At 38.4% G+C, this 19816-nt stretch overlaps 1 protein-coding gene across 4 annotated transcripts in view; it reads left to right on the forward strand.

The window, feature by feature from the left end:
• Positions 1–3075: 3075 nt before the first annotated feature.
• The window catches only part of LOC149781245 (uncharacterized), a 306624-nt gene continuing 289883 nt past the window's right edge, over positions 3076–19816 (forward strand). For 2 of the 4 annotated variants that reach the window (XM_089935329.1, XM_089935328.1), the window contains exon 1: positions 3077–4051. In XM_089935329.1, coding sequence (XP_089791455.1) covers positions 3873–4051 — 179 coding nt within the window. In that variant the 5' untranslated portion in view covers positions 3077–3872. Of the gene's footprint in view, positions 4052–19816 lie in introns of all 4 variants that reach the window. The other 2 variants (XM_089935331.1, XM_089935330.1) reach the window with 2 other exon arrangements.

Raw genomic sequence — 19816 nt, forward strand, 5'->3', positions numbered from 1 at the left:
AAGGAATATGTACAAATTGTTGATATTAGGCTAAAAGAGCGCCGGGTGTGAATCACACCCGGCTTGCTCCATTGACACGTATATGCTCATGTTAGTACCCTGTCCACGAGGTAGAAGTAAGGGTACTAATATTAGTACTACAGTAAATCCATCAGTCGGGCTCTCCTGACATCATGGCACCGTGGGCATCGAAGATTTCAAGTCCGGGCCTGTCTGGTAAAGTCGCTGATTGGTTTGCAGTTTAGTCTGCAAGGTAACAGAAATTCTGATCCCATGACAGCAAAATAGGATCGTTAAGCGATCTATAAATATATGAATACTTTATTATGTCATTTACCCACTAAGCATTGAGCCATCGACCATATTATTTTCGGACAAAATTATTATACAGCGTTCAGTAAACCTTATTGTTCTCTTCATCTTTATATAAGTTGTTCAAGAGGGACTTTTAACTAATTGGTGTGAAACAATGTTATTATGGAAATTGGTTGATTTTTCAAGCCTCTATGCAGTTTTACCCTGCAAAGATATATGAGGAATAATAATAATAATACTAATAATAATACTAATAATAATAGTTATTATTATTATTATTATTATTGTTGTTGTTGTTGCTGCTGCTGTTGTTGTTGCAAGTTGATCTTTGCACGATTCAGATATAAATCTTTGGAATTGAATTGCAATACTGAAGTATATTTTAATAATAAAAATAGTTTAATTATGCCCATTTTTACTAGAGTAAATAATTAACCTTTTTTAAATTAGATTTTAAACGCCTACACACCCCTCGGTAAAAACCCGTGATTTTAAAAGACAGTAAAATGTTTACCCCGTGTTAAATCACAAGTTACTTCATCATTTAATTGCCATTATGTTACAGAAATAATACAAACTCTTAAGGGCCTGGATTCATACAAAACCTATAAGTATGTGTTTGGGGGGGGGGAGTCTTGTAGGGGTGCATACGTCTTTTCGTAATCGCGATATTTCGCGCTCATTATTTCTGTAGATGTTAATGTATTTTCCGTTAACATTAGTTGAATTGAAAAGAAAAGAATTAATAATGTTCATAATTATGTATTTTTATAATTAAAAATGAAAAAGAAGTCAAATTTTAAAATCTTTGAAAAAAAACCATAAAACAATAAAACCAGAAAAAATACATAACGAATCTAAAACGAATCTTAAAATAAAATGTTGTGTACAAAAGTATTATAGTGCATTATATCGGAAGAATGTGTTTATAAGTAGTACTAAAGAAATGAAAGAATAGAACAGAACACCTGTACATATATGTTGTTAGGCAGCAAAACAAATATTTGCAAATCGATCAGTCAGATTAATTACTAACTCTTCATATTGATTATAAGATAATTTGATTTGCCCATTTTCTCTAAGAACGGTATTTTAAAATTTAAATGATCGTACTAGTACTGTCACTGTGCCCGAAACTGCAGCTACATTTTATTCTAGATATGAGGCGGTGATTCGTGACGTCACACGAAAGCCACTGCTAAACAACCCTATTGGAATATTTTTACCTATGTATTAAACCGACCACGTGAAATGGTCATAGATAATACAGGTGTTAAGTTGTGCCCGAAAATCTGGAAGATCGTTAGATTGGGATACTAAGTGTTAATGTATATTCTACCATCGCTAAAATAAATTGTCAGAATGTTTACAGTTGTCGCTAAGTACAAAGAGTTCTGATGGAAAAGTATAGATAGTATATTTTTCAGATATAAGAGAACGAGCGACATCTATTGGGAGCGATCAGTCTGTACAACCTTGACCAAGACTGTCGGGCGGCGTAGATTTCTCGGATTCACGCGAAAGTCCGGTTTAAAGAAACTAAAAATGCATGGCACAGATTTGCATCCAAAGTTAAAAGAAGAAATGGGAAGGCGACACAATTCTCGCTATTTTAAAAATCAACTTATTTAGAAAGACAAATCGGAAACAATAACTCAGTAAAACTACAATGGCTACAAACAGAATAATGCCAACAGTGTTGCATGCTCTGGGCGTTACAATGTGCTGTTCACCAGTCCCCACCTTACTTGTTCACGAAGGTCCCCAGTCACCACCTTCTACCTGTTGGTAGGACGATTTCAAATCACACACACACACACACACACACACACACACACAGAGAGAGGATACGTTTTCAAAGAATTGAATCTTCTGTTTACTATTTTGACGGAATCCATCTCTGTCGCATATATTTCTACCTGAGAGACGTAAGTGAAAATACCACAACATGGTACTAGTATAGGTTTTGAGGTTCTTTTTTTTTTAACGAATATGATGTGTGTGATTCGGATTTTGAACGTAGCTTTAACAATTTTCCAGTCTGCAGTGTGGCAGTTATAGTGATGTCTCGCAATTATGCCGCAGACACGTAGCACAATGTTCCACCTTGACAGGGCCAACAAGAGGGGGGAGGGTAACCGGGGATATATCCCCGGGTCTCGGGCCCGTAAGGTGGCCTAGTCGAACAACAATGTTTCATCTTATAAAGAAATTTTTTGTTTTGAAAAGAACTAGGAGGGGCCCAGGTGTTTCTTACCCAAGCGCCCGTGATCGCTCCTTACGGCCCTGGGGTCACCGTGTCACATTATCCTGACACCAGGCAGACCAGCCCTACCACTACCCTCTTAGTTCAGAGCGCCAAGCAAACAGCTGCTATTACCGTTTTTATGTCTTTGGCATGACTTGACCGGGGTTCGAACCTGCGACCTTCTGCATCTGAGGCAGACGCTCTAACCACTTAGGTCACCGGAGCGGTCCGTTTGACGAATGGAGAAAGTGGCGATATCCAAAAGGATAATAATAATAATAATAATAATAATAATAATAATAATAATCATCATCATCATCATCATCATCAAAACAGCAGAGAAGAGATATCTGACGCCTCCCCATTTGTATCTTTAAACCTCTTCAAAGAACGAATTATCAATATCAAGTGGGGGAAAATGCAGGTTTTCTATGGTATGCAAAGAAAATTTGAAGAGCTGGCGAATGTGTAACAGTAAGGCGAGCAGTATAGTTTGTTGTGTCGGCGCGCACTGCAAATAAATACCTGCTCCACACTTCAGTAAACCAGTCAGCGGGTGCCGTTTTCGTCAACTGCTTTTGACACAGTGTTTTATACATTGGGCCTTGATATAGAGTGGCACACGTTTAAAACACTCGACAACTTCAATCACAAGCACTCGAGTTGGCTGTAATTTAAACAACACTATTGCAAGTGGTCTAAAGCTTGGCAATGTCGAGGTAATCGGCACGTTTGTTTTGTAATGCCAAGTTAACAGACATAACAAGGAACATGGGAAGCACGCTTGGAGTTTAGAGAAATTTGCTTGATTCTGAAGGAGCCTGCGATCTTCATCTTATCAAAGTGTGACACGATGTGACGATGAGGCGGTTTATTTTCACTGCACAAAGCTAACTTTCTTTGTTGAATTATACATCACAGTAAAACATACGTACGTCTTCTGTACGCTTTGTCAAAGAGGGCATTGCGTAATGCACAGTGACTTCAACTTTCAGTTAAGGAATATCAAGGTAATGTAGTCATCATCAATTACATCTTTATTTCTTCTGATAATGATGCACGAGACACAACAGTGTACAAGATAAATTTCGTGTTTGATACATTCAGAAAGTTTTATGTAGAACAGGGAAACTGCACATGATACGATTCTGACAGGACCCTTCCTTTTCTGGAGAAATAAAAAAGTGGGAGGAGGAAGTTACGAATCCCCTTTTCATCTCTGAAGCTGTCAAACCGGGTACAAACATAAACAATAATGGTGAAAATGATGATGTCAGTTTTCGACACGTGGATCATTGGATAATATTATATGTGTACTTTATGTTCAGAATTCCGTGCAATTTTGTATGTGAAAACATTTCTAAGGGGATCGGTTGGGAGTATGCCTCTTCGGAGGGCAGGACAGTCATCCCCATGGCGGTGGATGGTGTGTTTATGGTTCACGTCGACACTTTTCTCTCTATCGGAGGGAAGACTATACGCTGGAATGTAAGTACTACCCATCTTTCATCATAGTATAATGCTAGTAACAGTCCTTTGTTGTATAATCATCTACCGACAAAGGTGCCAAGTGAATGTTTTAAAACTGGCTTCCAACTTTCCACAAAAGCAACATACATTGTCAGCATTTGTCAATAGGGTGTCCTCAGCCATTTTGTCGCATACTTAGAGGGGAGTCTGGTGTCAGAAATGTATGTGACATAACCCTTAGGAACAGAGCAGTTCTTATATTTCCACATACTGACTTAATTGACATTTCATATTTTTCACATAGCGTATACTCAGATAATAAAAAAACAGGTAAAAAATGTAAATACCTTATTTCTAGTAACACACTGTTCTATATGATCCCCGTATACTGCGCGTAAATTTGAGCTTCTTTCTACACCTGTCACAAACGTAAAACATTCCTACGTATAAATAAAGGTATCTCCTCAGCTGATCGCACGTGTGTCTATCAAATAGCCTACTTTTTGTATTACTATATAGATTACAGAAGGTTCACCGTACATGTTCTATTGTATTCTAATACAATAGAGTGGTAGCTGGTGAGAACGCATTTGTGTTATAGAGTATAGTCCTTCGAGTTTATAGTCCTTATAATAGTATTTAGAGTTTATAGTCCTTATATAGTCTCTAAGCTTATAGCCCTTGTAGCTTATAGTCCTTATATAGTCTTTAAGCTTATAGTCCTTGTAGTCTATAGTTCTTAAATAGTCCCTGTAACTTATAGTCCTTATATAGTACTTAGAGTTTACAGTCCTTATATAGTTTTTAAGTTTAGAGTCCTTGTAGCCTATAGTCCTTGTATAGGCCTTCTAGCCTATAGTGCTTATAGTCATTGTAACCTATAGTCCATTTATAGTCCTTTTTGCGTATAGTTCTTATATAGTACTTGGAATGTATTGTCCTTATATAGTCTTTATTACTTTTTTCTTATATAGTCCTTAGAAAATTTAGTTCTCAAAGCTTATAGTCCTATAAACCTTATAAAGTCCTTGTAGCTTATAGTCCTTGTACTCCTTACAGTATATAGTCCTTATAGCTTAGCTAGTAGCATTTCTCTGTACGTAATAATGTACTTCCTATGGTGTCACGCTGATGTTTCAATAGTGGTATTGCCGAAGCGTTATACATTTGACAGGACTGCGGATCATGGAGAAAATTTGATTTAGGAGCTAATGCGCGCACATACATACGTACGTACGTACATACACACACACACACACACACACACACACACACACACACACACACACACACACACACACACACACACACACACACACACATACATACATACATACATACATACATACGTACATGTATGCATACATACATACATGTGTGCGTGTATCAAATATTAAAATATTCTATTACAAATTTATTTTTATCCCGCTGGCAACATGCCCTCTGGGGAACTTGCTCATCTAAATACATCTACATACAGAAACCCTGATAGTTTACAGAGAGTGTTCTGTTACAGATTCCTCCAGTAATATTTTATTGAAAACGTTTATTACATGCTACGCCAGCCGTTTGTTCTGATTATCGTCCTTCTAAAAAAACGAATGTTGTAAAATATTTGGAGATAATCTTTTCACACATTTTATGTTTTTGCGGTTCCAGTAGATGCTGATTTCTTCAACCGGTTTAAAAATCATGGAGAAACATGTAGAAAACAACTTTTAATTTTGATACCAGACACTTCGAACACAAAATCATCGTACTACTACCGGCTGTAAATAGAACATCAAACTAGACACGTATCATATGGCACACTAGATACGTATCATATGGCAAACTAGATACGTATCATATGGCAAACTCTGGAGTACGCACACAGTTTGTGCTATCTTTAAACAGATAAACATAATGTGCAAAGATGTGCAAACTCAGCAATCGCGTATCAAAATTAGATAACTATATGCGTTCCTCTAAGTTTGACGTTTACTGCTCATTAAGTTAGAGGAAGGGGAACACGTTACTCAGGTAATTTCTCAGCGATAGCTGACTGATCATTTCCACCCCACACCCATCCCGAATGAATGAATGAATGAATGAATGAATGAATGAATGAATGAAACGATTAACACTGATTTTACGTTGCGCTATGACAGACACGGCATTAGCCTGTAGATTTGGTAGCAAACACGTTTTTTTTTCTTCTCCAGTCAACACTATAAATAGTATACTTTATATGATGCAATAGATACAAAAAGTATGCATTTACAGGTGAATCGTATGAACTGAATGAATCATGCCTTCATTTAGCCATTTATCTCATTATCTTTGCGATCTTTGTTCAAGTAACGGTTTATGGCAAATGAATAGGAATGTAACCTACCGTATAAAGTTGCTTATACGTCGAATGTTGCAAGCAGCATATACCCTTATCTGCCGTAGCATAATGTGCCATCAGATCTGGATAAGTATTGTCGTTTCTCCTGCTTATTCCTAACCTAACAAGTTTCATAGACACATATCTGCCTGCGCATTATGCAATGGCACATCTAGGTCTTGCGACTTATAGTTAAACTCGACTTATAAGCGAGTATATGAGGTTCATAGAAGGCGGGATTATGCTGTGTTCGCCTTGTACATAGATATGCACCAATATGGAATAAAAAAATTAAACGTGTTCTGCTCGAGTCACACATGACACATATTTAGAATAGGTGAACTATTTTAGAAGTTATTATTAAGGAATTTTAGGAGATTATCGTCGAGTTGAAAACTATTTGAGAGTCTAATTATAATTGGCATTATACATATAGCTGCTCTCATAAAATGAAAACGATTGAATTCTACTGGCTAATTTTGATTGTTACGTATTGTATTGCTTCATTACCGTACAAAGTCTAAAATATTTCCGTGCATTTTTTGGCATTAACGGGCAAGCAGAAACGACTCGTCGAGGAGACCATATACAAGGGAAACGACTCGTCGGGGAGACCATAGGCAAGAGAAACGGCTCGTCGGAGAGACCATAGACAAGGGAAGAGCAGTCGTGAACTATTTGCAAATTGCCGCTTTATGTCGTTGTGCAATGTTAGCCTCGTTACATCGCGCAGTGTGAACCTCTCGGCATGCAAAACCCTTAGTAATACATGAAACTTTAGTTCATTTTGTGTGGGTATTTCCTACGCCGATAGAAAATCAGTCGGTACGATTGTTATCAGATCTTACGATCAGTTATGGGATCAAATGGTTTGTTTTTTTCCTTCACAACCACGCCTTACAGTAAATAGCACCCGACAGTAATATCCCTAGGCCTTCAATCTATGACACGTGTATTGCGATATTGTCATATGAAATTCAGCTGTATTTGTTGCACGGTTTAATACAGCTAAATCATATAAAATAAATAAAAGTCATTTTTTTGCGCAGTGTATCAGCCTGTCTGTAATATTTCTTTTAAAGTAACTATTCACAGTCTCGCTGCAAAGTCTTGTGCCTGATATATATAGGAGAATCCCGCAGACGGCCACGAAACCTTTAAATAATCCAGATTACCAATAGTTTGTGACATATATTGAAGGTGAAAGCTATATGCTCATTATCGCCAGGTGAATCGGGTGGTATCTGTTGAAATGAAGGCTCCTATAACGTGCTGTCAGAATACATATAACACTTGAATAACTCAAATAATGAACCGTCAATACCTGCTTATAAATCGAGTCCACCTGCAAACTGCACAGACCCAGATCTATCATTGCATAATGTGCCGGCAGATCTAGGTCCTGCAGTTTGTTAGGAGTAATTAGTAGAACAAACGATTTAGACCCTGGCCTGCAGGCGCATTATGTAACGGCAGATCGTTATCTTTGTTGTTTGCAGTTTTACTCGTCTTATAAGCGAGTACAAACGGCTCTGCCTGTACTTCCGTAAAACCATATCTGCACCTCTGTCATATATCAAGTACTTGTAAAAATCAGCTTTCATTAAATGTTTCAAATCAAAATTATGTACATACTAACGGTTGTTAAGGGGGCCTCGAGTGGTCTAAAGCGCACACCGTTACGGATTATTACCATCTCACCTCCGTCTGCCTGGGTTCTAGTCTCGAGTTCGGCGAACGTGGGTATGTGAGAAAGCTTGCCTGTAGCTTCTCGTGGGTCGGTAGTACTTTCCGGGGTTTTCCCGGATTCTTCCTCCACCATTTATACAGGCCGCCATGTATATCCTCTCATGTGCTGAAAAATGGCGTTAAACCCTACAAAAACAGCAACGATTGTTAAGCTGTATGCATTGGCGTGTATTAATATATGTCTCTGATAGGAGTTCGTACTGAAAAACATCTTCATTAGTTCACCCCCACCCCACCCCCGCCCCCGCATCCTTTTAGACAGACGGTGATATGGTAATTGGAACAAGTTAAATAATCCTCCACAATGTATTGAAACGTTTCCTTAAAAGTGTTAGTGTGACTGTATTGAATGGCACATACTGTATCGCAATTCGCTTTAGTATGGAACTGACATTCTCCGATGCGTGTTTCATGGACACATATTCGCTTACTTGTTTGATGTTTTGATGGAAATGGTCGAGCGATGTTCCGATTCGTCAATTCGAGAGATAAACATTGCATGCCGTTGCAGATATAGACATATATTTTAATGGGTTTGGTGGTTGTGAGAGTGCACCAAATATGTTGCGACGGAAAAGGCTGCCATGCGAATCACTTGGGCTACTTATGAAACAAGAATTGACCCAGAAGTTACAAATGTATAGAATTGCTTTTTCATTCATAACCTCTCGATCAATCCTACAGTCAATTCAATCACATAGTTAGCAGAGGTAGTCCGAATAAACTGATTTTTTTTTAAAGCGACATTTCCAGGGAACAAAAATTATGATTTTGTTGAGCTCTACTGTTCATAGAGAGTGAGCTGCGGTAGTTCAGTAGTTTGCGTGCCGTACTCACGACTGAAAGGGCGTGGGTTCGAATGCTACTATCGTACCAGTCTGGACCAGCAACCGTGGTGTATCCGTTGGCGAAGCACTTTACTCCAATGCCTTGGCACTAAATAACCTAATTGTGTTGCTGTATCAGAAAGCACCAAACAAAACCAGACTGGTCATAGACAAGAATAACTCATGAGATGGTCTTTCGTCTATCGTCCGTCGTCCTTTCTTCGAAACTTTATATGCATTCTTTGATCCACATAAGCCATGTACAAAATTTTGTTATCACTTCTTCTTTTTGGTGGAAAGTCATGTTTTCATCAGAAGATTACGTATTTAGTTAGTCCTAATTGAAAATAGTGCCGATTTGATTCTAATATGGCTGCCATAGTCGCCAGCATGAAAATGTTTTCACTACTTCCCCTGAGTGAATGCTCGTATCAGCATCGGATTTTCATTAAAGGACTTAACATTTTGTTGATCATTATCTAAAATGGTGCTGATCTGATTCCCATTATATGGCCGTTTTGAAAATCTTGTTTTCGCTATTCTTAAATGGAAGTCATTTTGACATGGGCTTTTCCTCGAAGGAGTTTTTGATGTGTGTAGTTCGTCCTTGGAACAGAGGGAATTATGCAGATATCATTGTAAAATATAGCCATTTTAAATTGATGTATGTGATAATGCTGCTTTGTGTTAAATCAGTGGCATGTTTAATAATGAACGTACATTAATGCATCTGACTGGGACTTGATTTATTAATAATGAGGTAGCATTTGGTAGCTTTGACATGCAAAACTAGACAAGGGTTAAAGATTGGGTTTTGATTATCGAAATGACCAAGGGTTGAACTGTTGCAGAAGCAGCGTTTGTACTTGTTGAAATATTTGTCTTAAATTAAACTTTGTAGAGATCAGTACAGGGATGGGATCGGGAAACACAGAATTTCCCAAACGCCACAGGGTCCTGTGTTAATAATGGCGGTTATGTAAACTTGAAATCTGATTGGGTACTAAATGGTTAGGGATGCGTTTTCCAGTCGAAGTTTTAAAAATGTCTTACACAGCAGAATCAGGCTATCCAGTTTTTGCGCTTGTCAAGAAGGTCTTGACGCGGGGGTGGGTGTGGTGAACCTTGTAAATGTTGTCCAAGAGACGAGTCGTTGAAGGTCTATGAAAGACGCGTAACCAGGGTTGTAAGGAGACGGTTCTGCTAAAGGAAAAAGAGAGCGAACCACAACGCTAATACAAAATAGCTTCCAAGCCTAGAAATAAGTGATTAAACGAATAGTATAAGAGACTGAACGATCAAGACAGTCCACTAAAGGTGATGGGATGCATAATTATACAAGAGGGAACTCGAGAGTGTTCCAGTTCAAGTTGATCCCAACCAAAAGGCTATGCCGATTCCAGAGAGTGAACAGCAGCCAGTTATCAGACTTTGAAGACATGCCGGACATGTAAAGTCCGAAACACTCGATTTCGTGATGAACTTTGCTGTGCGGATGTAATGGTTTTGTATAACTTTATTTTGTTTTATCCAGATGAGCAAATTGTTGTATTCAGTACACAGTGCTTGTGTAGTTATATTCAATATCTATGTTCAAATCTCCATTTATTCCATCGATTAATTTAATTTGAATCACTTGATCAGGGCTATAACATCTTGGTGGATAATCCTCTAATCATCGATAACCAGAGCAGTCTTAAATGTAAATGATTAACCCTCAAAATGGCCACCAGGATGGTTACCGTGAAAATATTGTTATCTCTACTCGTCTTCAACTTGATGGCTATATAAAAATGAGGATTTTGCCAATATACGTTCTACGATACTAGTTGGTCCTGGATGAAAATGGTGCCAATAGAACATGCCGTATGGCTGCCACGACGACTGTCTTAAAAGTCGTGTTGTCACTACTCCCCTGAATGGATGATCATTATTACACGGGGTTTTCGCCTAAGCACTTCTAATATATTCTTTGTTTTAATGAAAATGGTGCCAGTCTTATATCTGGTATGTGCACTAGAGCTGCTCAATTTAAAACCTTGTTATGTCTGAAGAATATCAGAGATGGTTCCAATAATAAACAGTTAAAAGGAAGAAATGGTCTTCTCTTGAATTACTGATGATTCTTTTTGCACAGTGAAACACCAGTCCTTTCGAGGGATTCTTGTCTGTCAAATACTGATGATTCTTTTTGCACAGCGAAACACCAGTCCTTTCGAGGGACTCTTGTCTGTCAAATACTGGTCCAACATGTATCCTTGGCTTATGTTCGTTTCGATGAAATAGCAAAAGTTGTTCCGAATGATTGTGCGATGTGAACAAAAGCTGTTCCGAATATAGCTTTAAATGGCGGACAATTAAATCCGAGGTTTCATTCTCGACTTGCTGAAAAAGGCCGATGATGTTCAGTTGATCGGATGACTGAGAAGTGTCTATAATTCATGGAACCTCTGGATACAAATACCTGTGTTAATGTACTTAGAGATGAGGAGTACATTATTTATCGCAGGAAAGTTTTAGCAACGACACCCAAACCCCACAGACTGTAATGCAATTGTATGAAAATACACAGTTACAAATATTAGAAACCACTGCAGATTGAAAAAGACGCAAAATTTGAGTATAAGATTCACACACACAAGCACAAAAGGTGGATAGAATTTACATGATTTTTGCCGTACTTTAAAATATCCAGATAGTAGATGTCAGACAAGATTTATTGCATGTATGACTAAAATATTTATTTGTTTTATTTATTATATTTATTTAGTGCAGTTATTACACTATGTAACACATTTTTGTTCCTGGGTAGTAAGTGTTATTTCGTAATTGCTTATGCCTAAAAAGTATAGAAAATGGTTGTTATTCCCGACAAACTTTGCCTTTGAGACCCGGACAGTGGTGTCTTGAAATTTAACTATTTCTAATTAGAAAACGGGCGAATTTTTGTCTTTTCGTTCACATAAAGTAAAACAAAACCAACAAAACAAACAACAACATTCGAATCATAATCAACACGCATTTATACTAAAGTAATACAAAAATGACCACAAAAGATGTTTGAAGTGAGTTGTTTTTCGAGCTTTACGATTATATTGTAAATCACTTTCACGAATCAGCCCCCAAATGTGGTCTCCCATCATCTTCTCGTTATACTGTCCATGGTTGTGGCGTTCAGTGACCAGTATATCCTGGTGGAAGCCCTCGCCTTGCTCCTCTGAGTATGATCCCATGTACTCCTTGAATTTATCAAGGATATAGACTTTGATGGACATCCTGCAGCCCATTGTGCCGTAGTTCTTCACTAGGGTCTCAACCAGCTCCATAAAGTTTTAGTCCTTGTGATTTCCCAGGAAGCCCCGAATCACTGCGACAAAGCTGTTCCAAGCCGCTTTTTCCTTACTAGTGAGCTTCTTGGGGGAATTCATTGCACTCCAGGATCTTCTTTATGTGGGGTCCGACGAAGACACTGGCTTAGACTTTTGCCTCAGACAGCTTAGGGAAGAAGTCTTGGAGGTACTTGAAGACTGAGGACACCTTATCTAGAGCTCTGACAAACTGTTCCATAAGGCCCAGTTTGATGTGCAGTGGTGGCATCAGCACCTTCTGGGGGTGCACCAGTGACTCCCACTTGACGTTGTTTCTCCCCAAAGAGAACTCGGTCCGCTGTGGCCAGTCCCGCTTGTGGTAGTGCGACTTGGTGTCCCTGCTGTCCCAAAGACAAAGATAGCAGGGAAACGTGGTAAAACCACATTGGAGACCCATCAGGAATGCCATCATTTTGAAGTCTCCGATGACCTCCCAGCCATAGACGTCATACTTCAAGGCGTACAGCAAGGTCTTGATGCTGTTGTAATCCTCTTTGAGGTGCACCGAATGAGCCAGGGGAAGAGACGGATACTTGTTCCCATTATGGAGCTCACGGCTTTGAGACTCCTGGATGAGCTGTCAACGAAGAGGCGCCACTTATTCTGGTTATAGGCGTTTCCGATTGCCTCGAACAGATTGGTCACATTGTGGCAGAAGCAGAACCCATCTTGACGGGCGAAGAAGCCGGAAAAAGCTTGGTGAAGCTTCCTCTGATCTGCGACTTGCACACTTTCATCCAACAAGTTCCACTGCTTGAGGCTACACGTCAAAAGCTGGGCATTGGACTTGGTTTAGACCAAGATCTCTGATCAAGTTGTTGAGGTCTTTTTGGTTGGGGTAGTATGGGTTTCTATCATCAGCTCCACCTCTGAAATTGTCATCTGGATCTACAGCGTCTTCCTCGCTCGATGACTTGCTGATCTCTTCTAAAGACGGTTGCACTCTCTTCGGAGGAGTGGGTACGGGGAGCTCAGGGCAGTGTGACACCGGAGCGAGGGATGAAGGAATGTCCGGATACGTGATAGCAGGTGCATTCTTGACAGTTCGACGTTTGGAAGGATCCACCATGCAGAAGTAACAGTTGACTGAGTGTTCAGTGGTTTCCCGCCAAATTCTTGGGATAGCGAACTTCATGGCTCTCTTTTCCCCTTTGTACCATCCTTTCAAAAATAAATTTATTTCACCAATGACTAATGTGTAAGAGATTCTCACAACATTTTTCATATATGATATATTTTTAACGACATTGAAAATTGTGTAAAATTTTTAAATTGAAAACTTTTTTAACAAATTTTATAACATAAAATTTCGAGCAACAATTGTCCATCTTAACTTCCAGAATTTTTTCGCAGTGCTCGCAGGTGAAATGAGGTGCCAAGAGTTTGCCGACAGGCATGCCGAAATATGCCTTGTAGGCCTCACACATCTTAGCAGATGCTCCAAAGGAGGACTTTTTTGCTCTTGTCTTGATAAAAAAAAATTGGCCACAGACATAGCAAAATGCTTGCAGCCCTTTGATGCCATCTCAGAAAAATGCAGATATGTATCCACTTAGGCAGTTGGAACTAAACTGAACTAGTAGGCTTAAGGCCCCTGTATTTATACTACTATTTATATTACTGGAAAGTTCTAGAAGTTACTCCAAGTTAACTCGGCACTGAATTTATCTGGAATGTTCTGGAGAATAGGTAACTTTAAAAATATCACTGACCGGTTCACAAAAACAAAGTTTGTGGGGGAATAATAGCGATTTTCTATACTTTTGAGGCAGAAGCAACGAGGAAATAACACTTACTAAACAGGAACAAATTCTTTTTTTTTTAACATAGTGTTATCAAATATATCAGATCACGGGGAGAGTAAAGGTTACAGACCAGTTCGTTAGGTCCCACCGACCCCCACCCTCATCACTAGTTTGGATCCAAAACCGAGAATTGAGTGTTCATTCAAGTATAGCAAAACATGACTTCCGAGTTTTCTGTACGATCAAAGAGGCAAACACTTTGTAAACCTGAATTCTCAAAATGTACCATGCTTTATAACCTTGCAGCTTTCCATCGCTTTGTAACTTGACTCTTGTCATATATGTGTAAATATCTAGGACAGTTGTGCATGACGTAACAATGATTTGCAGTATGCTTTAATGTGCAGTCGACATAACCCTCTCATAAATTCTCATATGGAAAACAGGATAGCACACATATTGCAATCATGTTGTTCGTCTGCTACCTTGAAAGTGGAGACGTGGTATAAAGACTTCACCAGCGCTGGATAGTAGCGAGAACCTTAGTGCGAATTATATTTGGTATGAAGGGAATTCTATTTTTTTTTTTGTTTGTTTGTTTTCTAAACTCAGACGTCCTACCCCGTCATTTGGGTAATATTGATGTACAACGTGCTTTTAATTAAGTTTAGAAACCAGGTACGATTTCAAAACATTGGTTCGTTTTCGCAGTCGGTAGTTATTTTTGAGCTGAAAACCGTTAACGGTCGCATCGAAGATAACTATTTATAAATTGCACCGTTTTCATCCGGTTAAGCAAAATACTCATACAGAAGGTTGTCTACTTTGTTATTGAAGCAGTGAATGCTTTTGCACACCTTGAATTGAGGGAAACCTGCTACGCTACGAAAATCTGTAACATAATCGGCAGCTGTGTTTTTTTTCAGGAAGGTGTATCGTGTTCAGGTTTTCATGACATAGGATGTCAAGCAAATGTATATATATTTAGCTCATAAATTGTAGTTGCTTTTTATCAAAGGGAATTGAATATTTGCACTACTTTGACGGTACTTGCAATACATGATAAGGACAAAGAGCGTTTAAATATTTACACTGGCTCAGATTTCAAAGTCTGTGCAACGCGTGTAAATAAATTACTTTTTCTTAAATGACATTCACTAAGCCTACTACATTTAACGACTAATTGGTATGAGATATCTCTTGTATTGTTTGTTGTTTTAAAATAATGTTTGTACAGTAATTTAACTCTTCAGCTTAACAATACAAAGCATAAATGCATATTTTTCCCCGCTGACATAAACCGTACCGTTATGAAATTTAGTTCACATAAAAAATGAATATTTAAAAGGAGCAGATGCGGTCCATGGTATTAAACACTAAATCTGTAATACTGTTTGAAACTAGTACACATTGCGTGTGAGAGACCATAATAGTTTGAACGTTAAGGCGTGGTGCGTATATTGAATCTAGATCATGGTCAAATAGAAACATAGGGACCAATTATCTCCTGCAGACTAACATTAAAGCAAGTTAGAGGCATTTACCTCGTGAAGAATGGCAAATATTTCACTCATGAAATGACAAGATAACAAAAGATATTTAAATTATACTTATGGCAATTAAGACTCATACACTGAAATTTCATGACTTATTATGATGATTGTGTTATGTATGCCGAAGTCGTTAGATTCATGTTCATTGTAGTGTAGTTCTATTATAAACCCTCTGAAGTCCCACTCTCCGATCACTATCAAAAAATATGATGGTGTACTCCTGCCATTAAAGACTGATAATGCCTTGCACGAGATTGTACTTAGCGCACATTTGACCTATATCACTTTAACGCAAAGGCAGAGCACGGGCACTTTCTGTCCTTAAAACTATTGACAACACCTACCCTCCATGTGAGAAATGACACAAGGTGGATAGTTCATGACCTCTCGTCGATTCAGTACTACTTGTTCTTATCCCGTTTTTATGTTCAGCATTCGTAATATATAAACACAAAACGAACACTTAAAAATTTTGCTCCTGGCCGATTTAAGTACTTTTCTTATAACTCAGTGGCTACCTTCAGTGACGGGTCCGTATTTTTTGGGGTGGGTGAGTGGGTATTGTGTAAACAAACAGATGAGGGGTGTGTGCCACAGAACCTCTGGAGGGAACCCTTGTAATTTGTTTCAAGCGTTTCCATGACATAATTTTAACCATCTATCTGTTTAGAAAACTTAATATAGGAAACGTTCCGGTTGTTTCGCGCTGATTCTTATTTTTCCAGTGGTGGTTCTGGTGGGAGCGTTGGATCCGCACCTCTCCAGTAGATCCACCTCTGGCCTTCAAGTAAAGTTCTCTGTTTATTTCCTATCTTCACTTATCTAGTTTGGAGCCCAACACTTCCGGTGTATTACTACGCAGTAAATAAGCGGCGTTAAATTCTTATACGTGGTTACTGTTTGTGCCAGTTCTGGGAGACAATCATTTGGGTTAATTTTCTAACATAATCCGTGTGCAAGATGTTTAAAAAAATATTTTAAGATATTTTGCTGTGAGAACTAAGTCGGACCAGTCATATTGCTGAGCCTAGCCATTACATAATGTCACGCACAGTAAAAATAATGCCTTATGATTACAGTTGGGTAATACATGTTCATGTTTGATAATTCGTACTGCTTAGGGGTCGTCCATTAATTATGTCAACATAATGGGGGGAGGGGGTTTGAAGAAGTTTGACAACTGTTGACATGGGGGAGTTCAAGATAAATTGACGTCAACAATGTTATTTTCTTTTACAAAAAATCAGCCACTGTGCCCATTATAACAACTGAGGAACATTTGGCTTCCCTATGGGAAGATGATAGAAGCTATAATATAAACTCTCGATTTTTTCATGAATTCAAAGTGTTATAGTCAATTTGAAATCTGTTAAACAAGTAAAAAAAATGTATTAAAATTTATTTGTAGACCTTTTAATTTCCATAATTCTGTTTTTGCATATTTTTAGCATAAAAGCCAGCCGTATAAAATATTGTTAGTTTGTAGGGAGGGTAAAATTTTATTAGGGGGGTCACTGAAAGTTTGACAGTTGTTGACAAGGGGGGTGGAGGTAAAAAGTTGCCTAAAAATTGTTGACATAATTAATGGACGTCCCCTTAACGGAGTCACGCACAGAACAAAATCATATACTCAGACCACAGCTGGATAATCCATATTCCGTCAGTCTTTTTGATAAGAAATCAAGCACATTAAAAAAACATACACACCTGGTTACAGCTGTGTACTCCATGTTCAGTCAGTCGTATTGATGAAAAGAGCGACACACATTAAAAATCATACAGTCAGACTACAGCTGGATAATCCATGTTCCAAGGGTCTTTTTGATTAAAAATCGCGCACATTACCAATCACACTCTGACTACAGCTGTGTAATTCATGTTCATATTCAGTCAGTGGTATTGATGATCAGTCACGTACAATAAAAATCGCACACTGATTACAGCTGTGTAAACCATGTTCATATTCAATCAGTCGTATTGACGAGCAGAGTGACGCACAGCAAAAATCACACACTCTGATTACAGCTGTGTAAACCATGTAGTGACGTACAGTAAAAATCACACACTCTGATTACAGCTGTGTAAACCATGTAGTGACGTACAGTAAAAATCACACACTCTGATTACAGCTGTGTAAACCATGTTCATATTCAGTCAGTCGTATTGACGAGCAGAGTGACGCACAATAAAAATCATGCACTCTGATTACAGATGGGTAATCCTTGTTCATCCAGGTTGATAATCAGTTGTGAAAAATCCATCATAAATACAAATTGTTTAACAATTGTTGACAAGTTGTTGTTGTTTTTGTAGGGTTTAACGCCATTTGTCAGCACACGATAGGCTATACACGGCGGCCAGTATTAATGGTGGAGGAAGAACCCGGGAAATCCCCGGAAAGAACCACCGACCATCGAGAAGCTACTGGCAAGCTTTCTCACATACCCACATTGGCCGAGTCCGAGACTCGAACCCACGCAGACAGAGGTGAGATGGCAGTGATCCGTAACGGAGAGCGCTTTAGACCACTCGGCCACTATTGACAAGTAACTACTATGCGGTACAAAATGAAAGTTGATACTAAAATAATAATTAAGAATGCAAAATGATCCACCCGAAGACTGAATATGCTTGAGGTTACAACCTTTTTGTTACTACTTTTCTTATTTTTTACTAACCAGTATGACTTCTCTACAGGAATGCATATTTACCTTAGTATTCGCGTACATTCCCGTTTTTTTTACCCACCATATCGAATTTAAAAACGAAAAACATCAAGGATATAAAAATGCATTTAACTTAGTTTATCCATTCGCCAATTTATAATTTCCTGCTTGATTGTCGACAGTTTTTGTTCCAAACGCCGTCAACTTAAATGGAATTTCAAACACAACGTGAGTTACTTTAGTACCACGGTCACCATATAATCGTGGGCGAGTCAGTTTTGTTCCCACAAGAGGTATGATTTGGTTCGCAGTATTCGATAAGCTCGGGATAATTCCTTGATTTTGGGAGTTATATCTGTTTTGAACACACGTATGCAAGAGTTATACATTTTTATTTATTCCAAGTTTGTTTAGAAATATTAAACAAAAGACGTTGCAAATGTTGGACGCGGACGACAGTTGTTACTGAAAATGGACTGTTTTAGAAACTGGAAAAGGACAGTGAGCTGTCTGTGTGGTTGTTTACATCAATAGCTTCCATTTGGTTTAAAAGATGAAGAAGATGACAATGTTACGGGTCAGTAGTGAAGGTTAGAAATTATAAATTGATAAATGAAGTGACTCAGTTTTGTGTATTTCTTAGATCCTTTAGTCGGGGTACTTTAGGAATGTGAAATTGACCTTGAGTCGGATATACATGCTTGTTCAAGAAACTTGTAAGGGCATGAAGCTTGAGATTGTGCTGATCAGTCCAGTCTTTTTTGTTCACATGGTACACTTCTGGGCCGGAAGGAGACTTAGTCACAATCGGAACATTTAGGTATTTTCTTTCTGAATATAGGGGATGTATTCCGCTTGAGGAGAATCACCAAAACGCATCAGATATATGTGTATTCCTACAAATACATCAGCGGTTATTTCTGCGTTGAGATATGTTAGGTTTCTGCGTTTGTGAGACTATTGACCTTGGAAATGGAGCCGCGATGTCTCATTACGTAGAATGTCATACTTTTAGTCCAAATGTTGCGGGTTTGATACCAGCTCAGGTCACCACGGGTCAGTTGCTTCGATGCTTAATTGGGAAACACACTTAGCTCCCATTTTCAGGACATGATCTAGCCAGTAAATGTTCAAAAGTGCAGTTAAAACCAACAAAGTCAACAAACAAGTACTTATTATTACTGGAATAGTCTTTGCTATCAAAATATTTGAGTACCATATACCAGCAAAAACAACAGTTGCATTTGCTTTCAAATTGTTTGAGCCCCATATGAGAGTGATAACATTGCATCACTGCGATCATGTCTGTCCAGATATTTTTAAAGTGTCTTATCCTGTGACCAGCAAGGTAAACATTTTGAGATCCCGAAACGACTGCAAACGTTGCTGATAAAAAAAACTATCAGCGTTAAGCATGTTCTTGTTGCTTGGAATTTCAATCAATTTACATACTTTTTTATTATGATGTAAAATACCTATGGTGGAGAAATTTAGAAAAGTCTAC

Source organism: Sinohyriopsis cumingii, chromosome 15 (genome assembly GCF_028554795.1).
Source record: "Sinohyriopsis cumingii isolate HCF-2022 chromosome 15, ASM2855479v2, whole genome shotgun sequence".
Lineage (NCBI taxonomy): Eukaryota > Metazoa > Mollusca > Bivalvia > Unionida > Unionidae > Sinohyriopsis > Sinohyriopsis cumingii.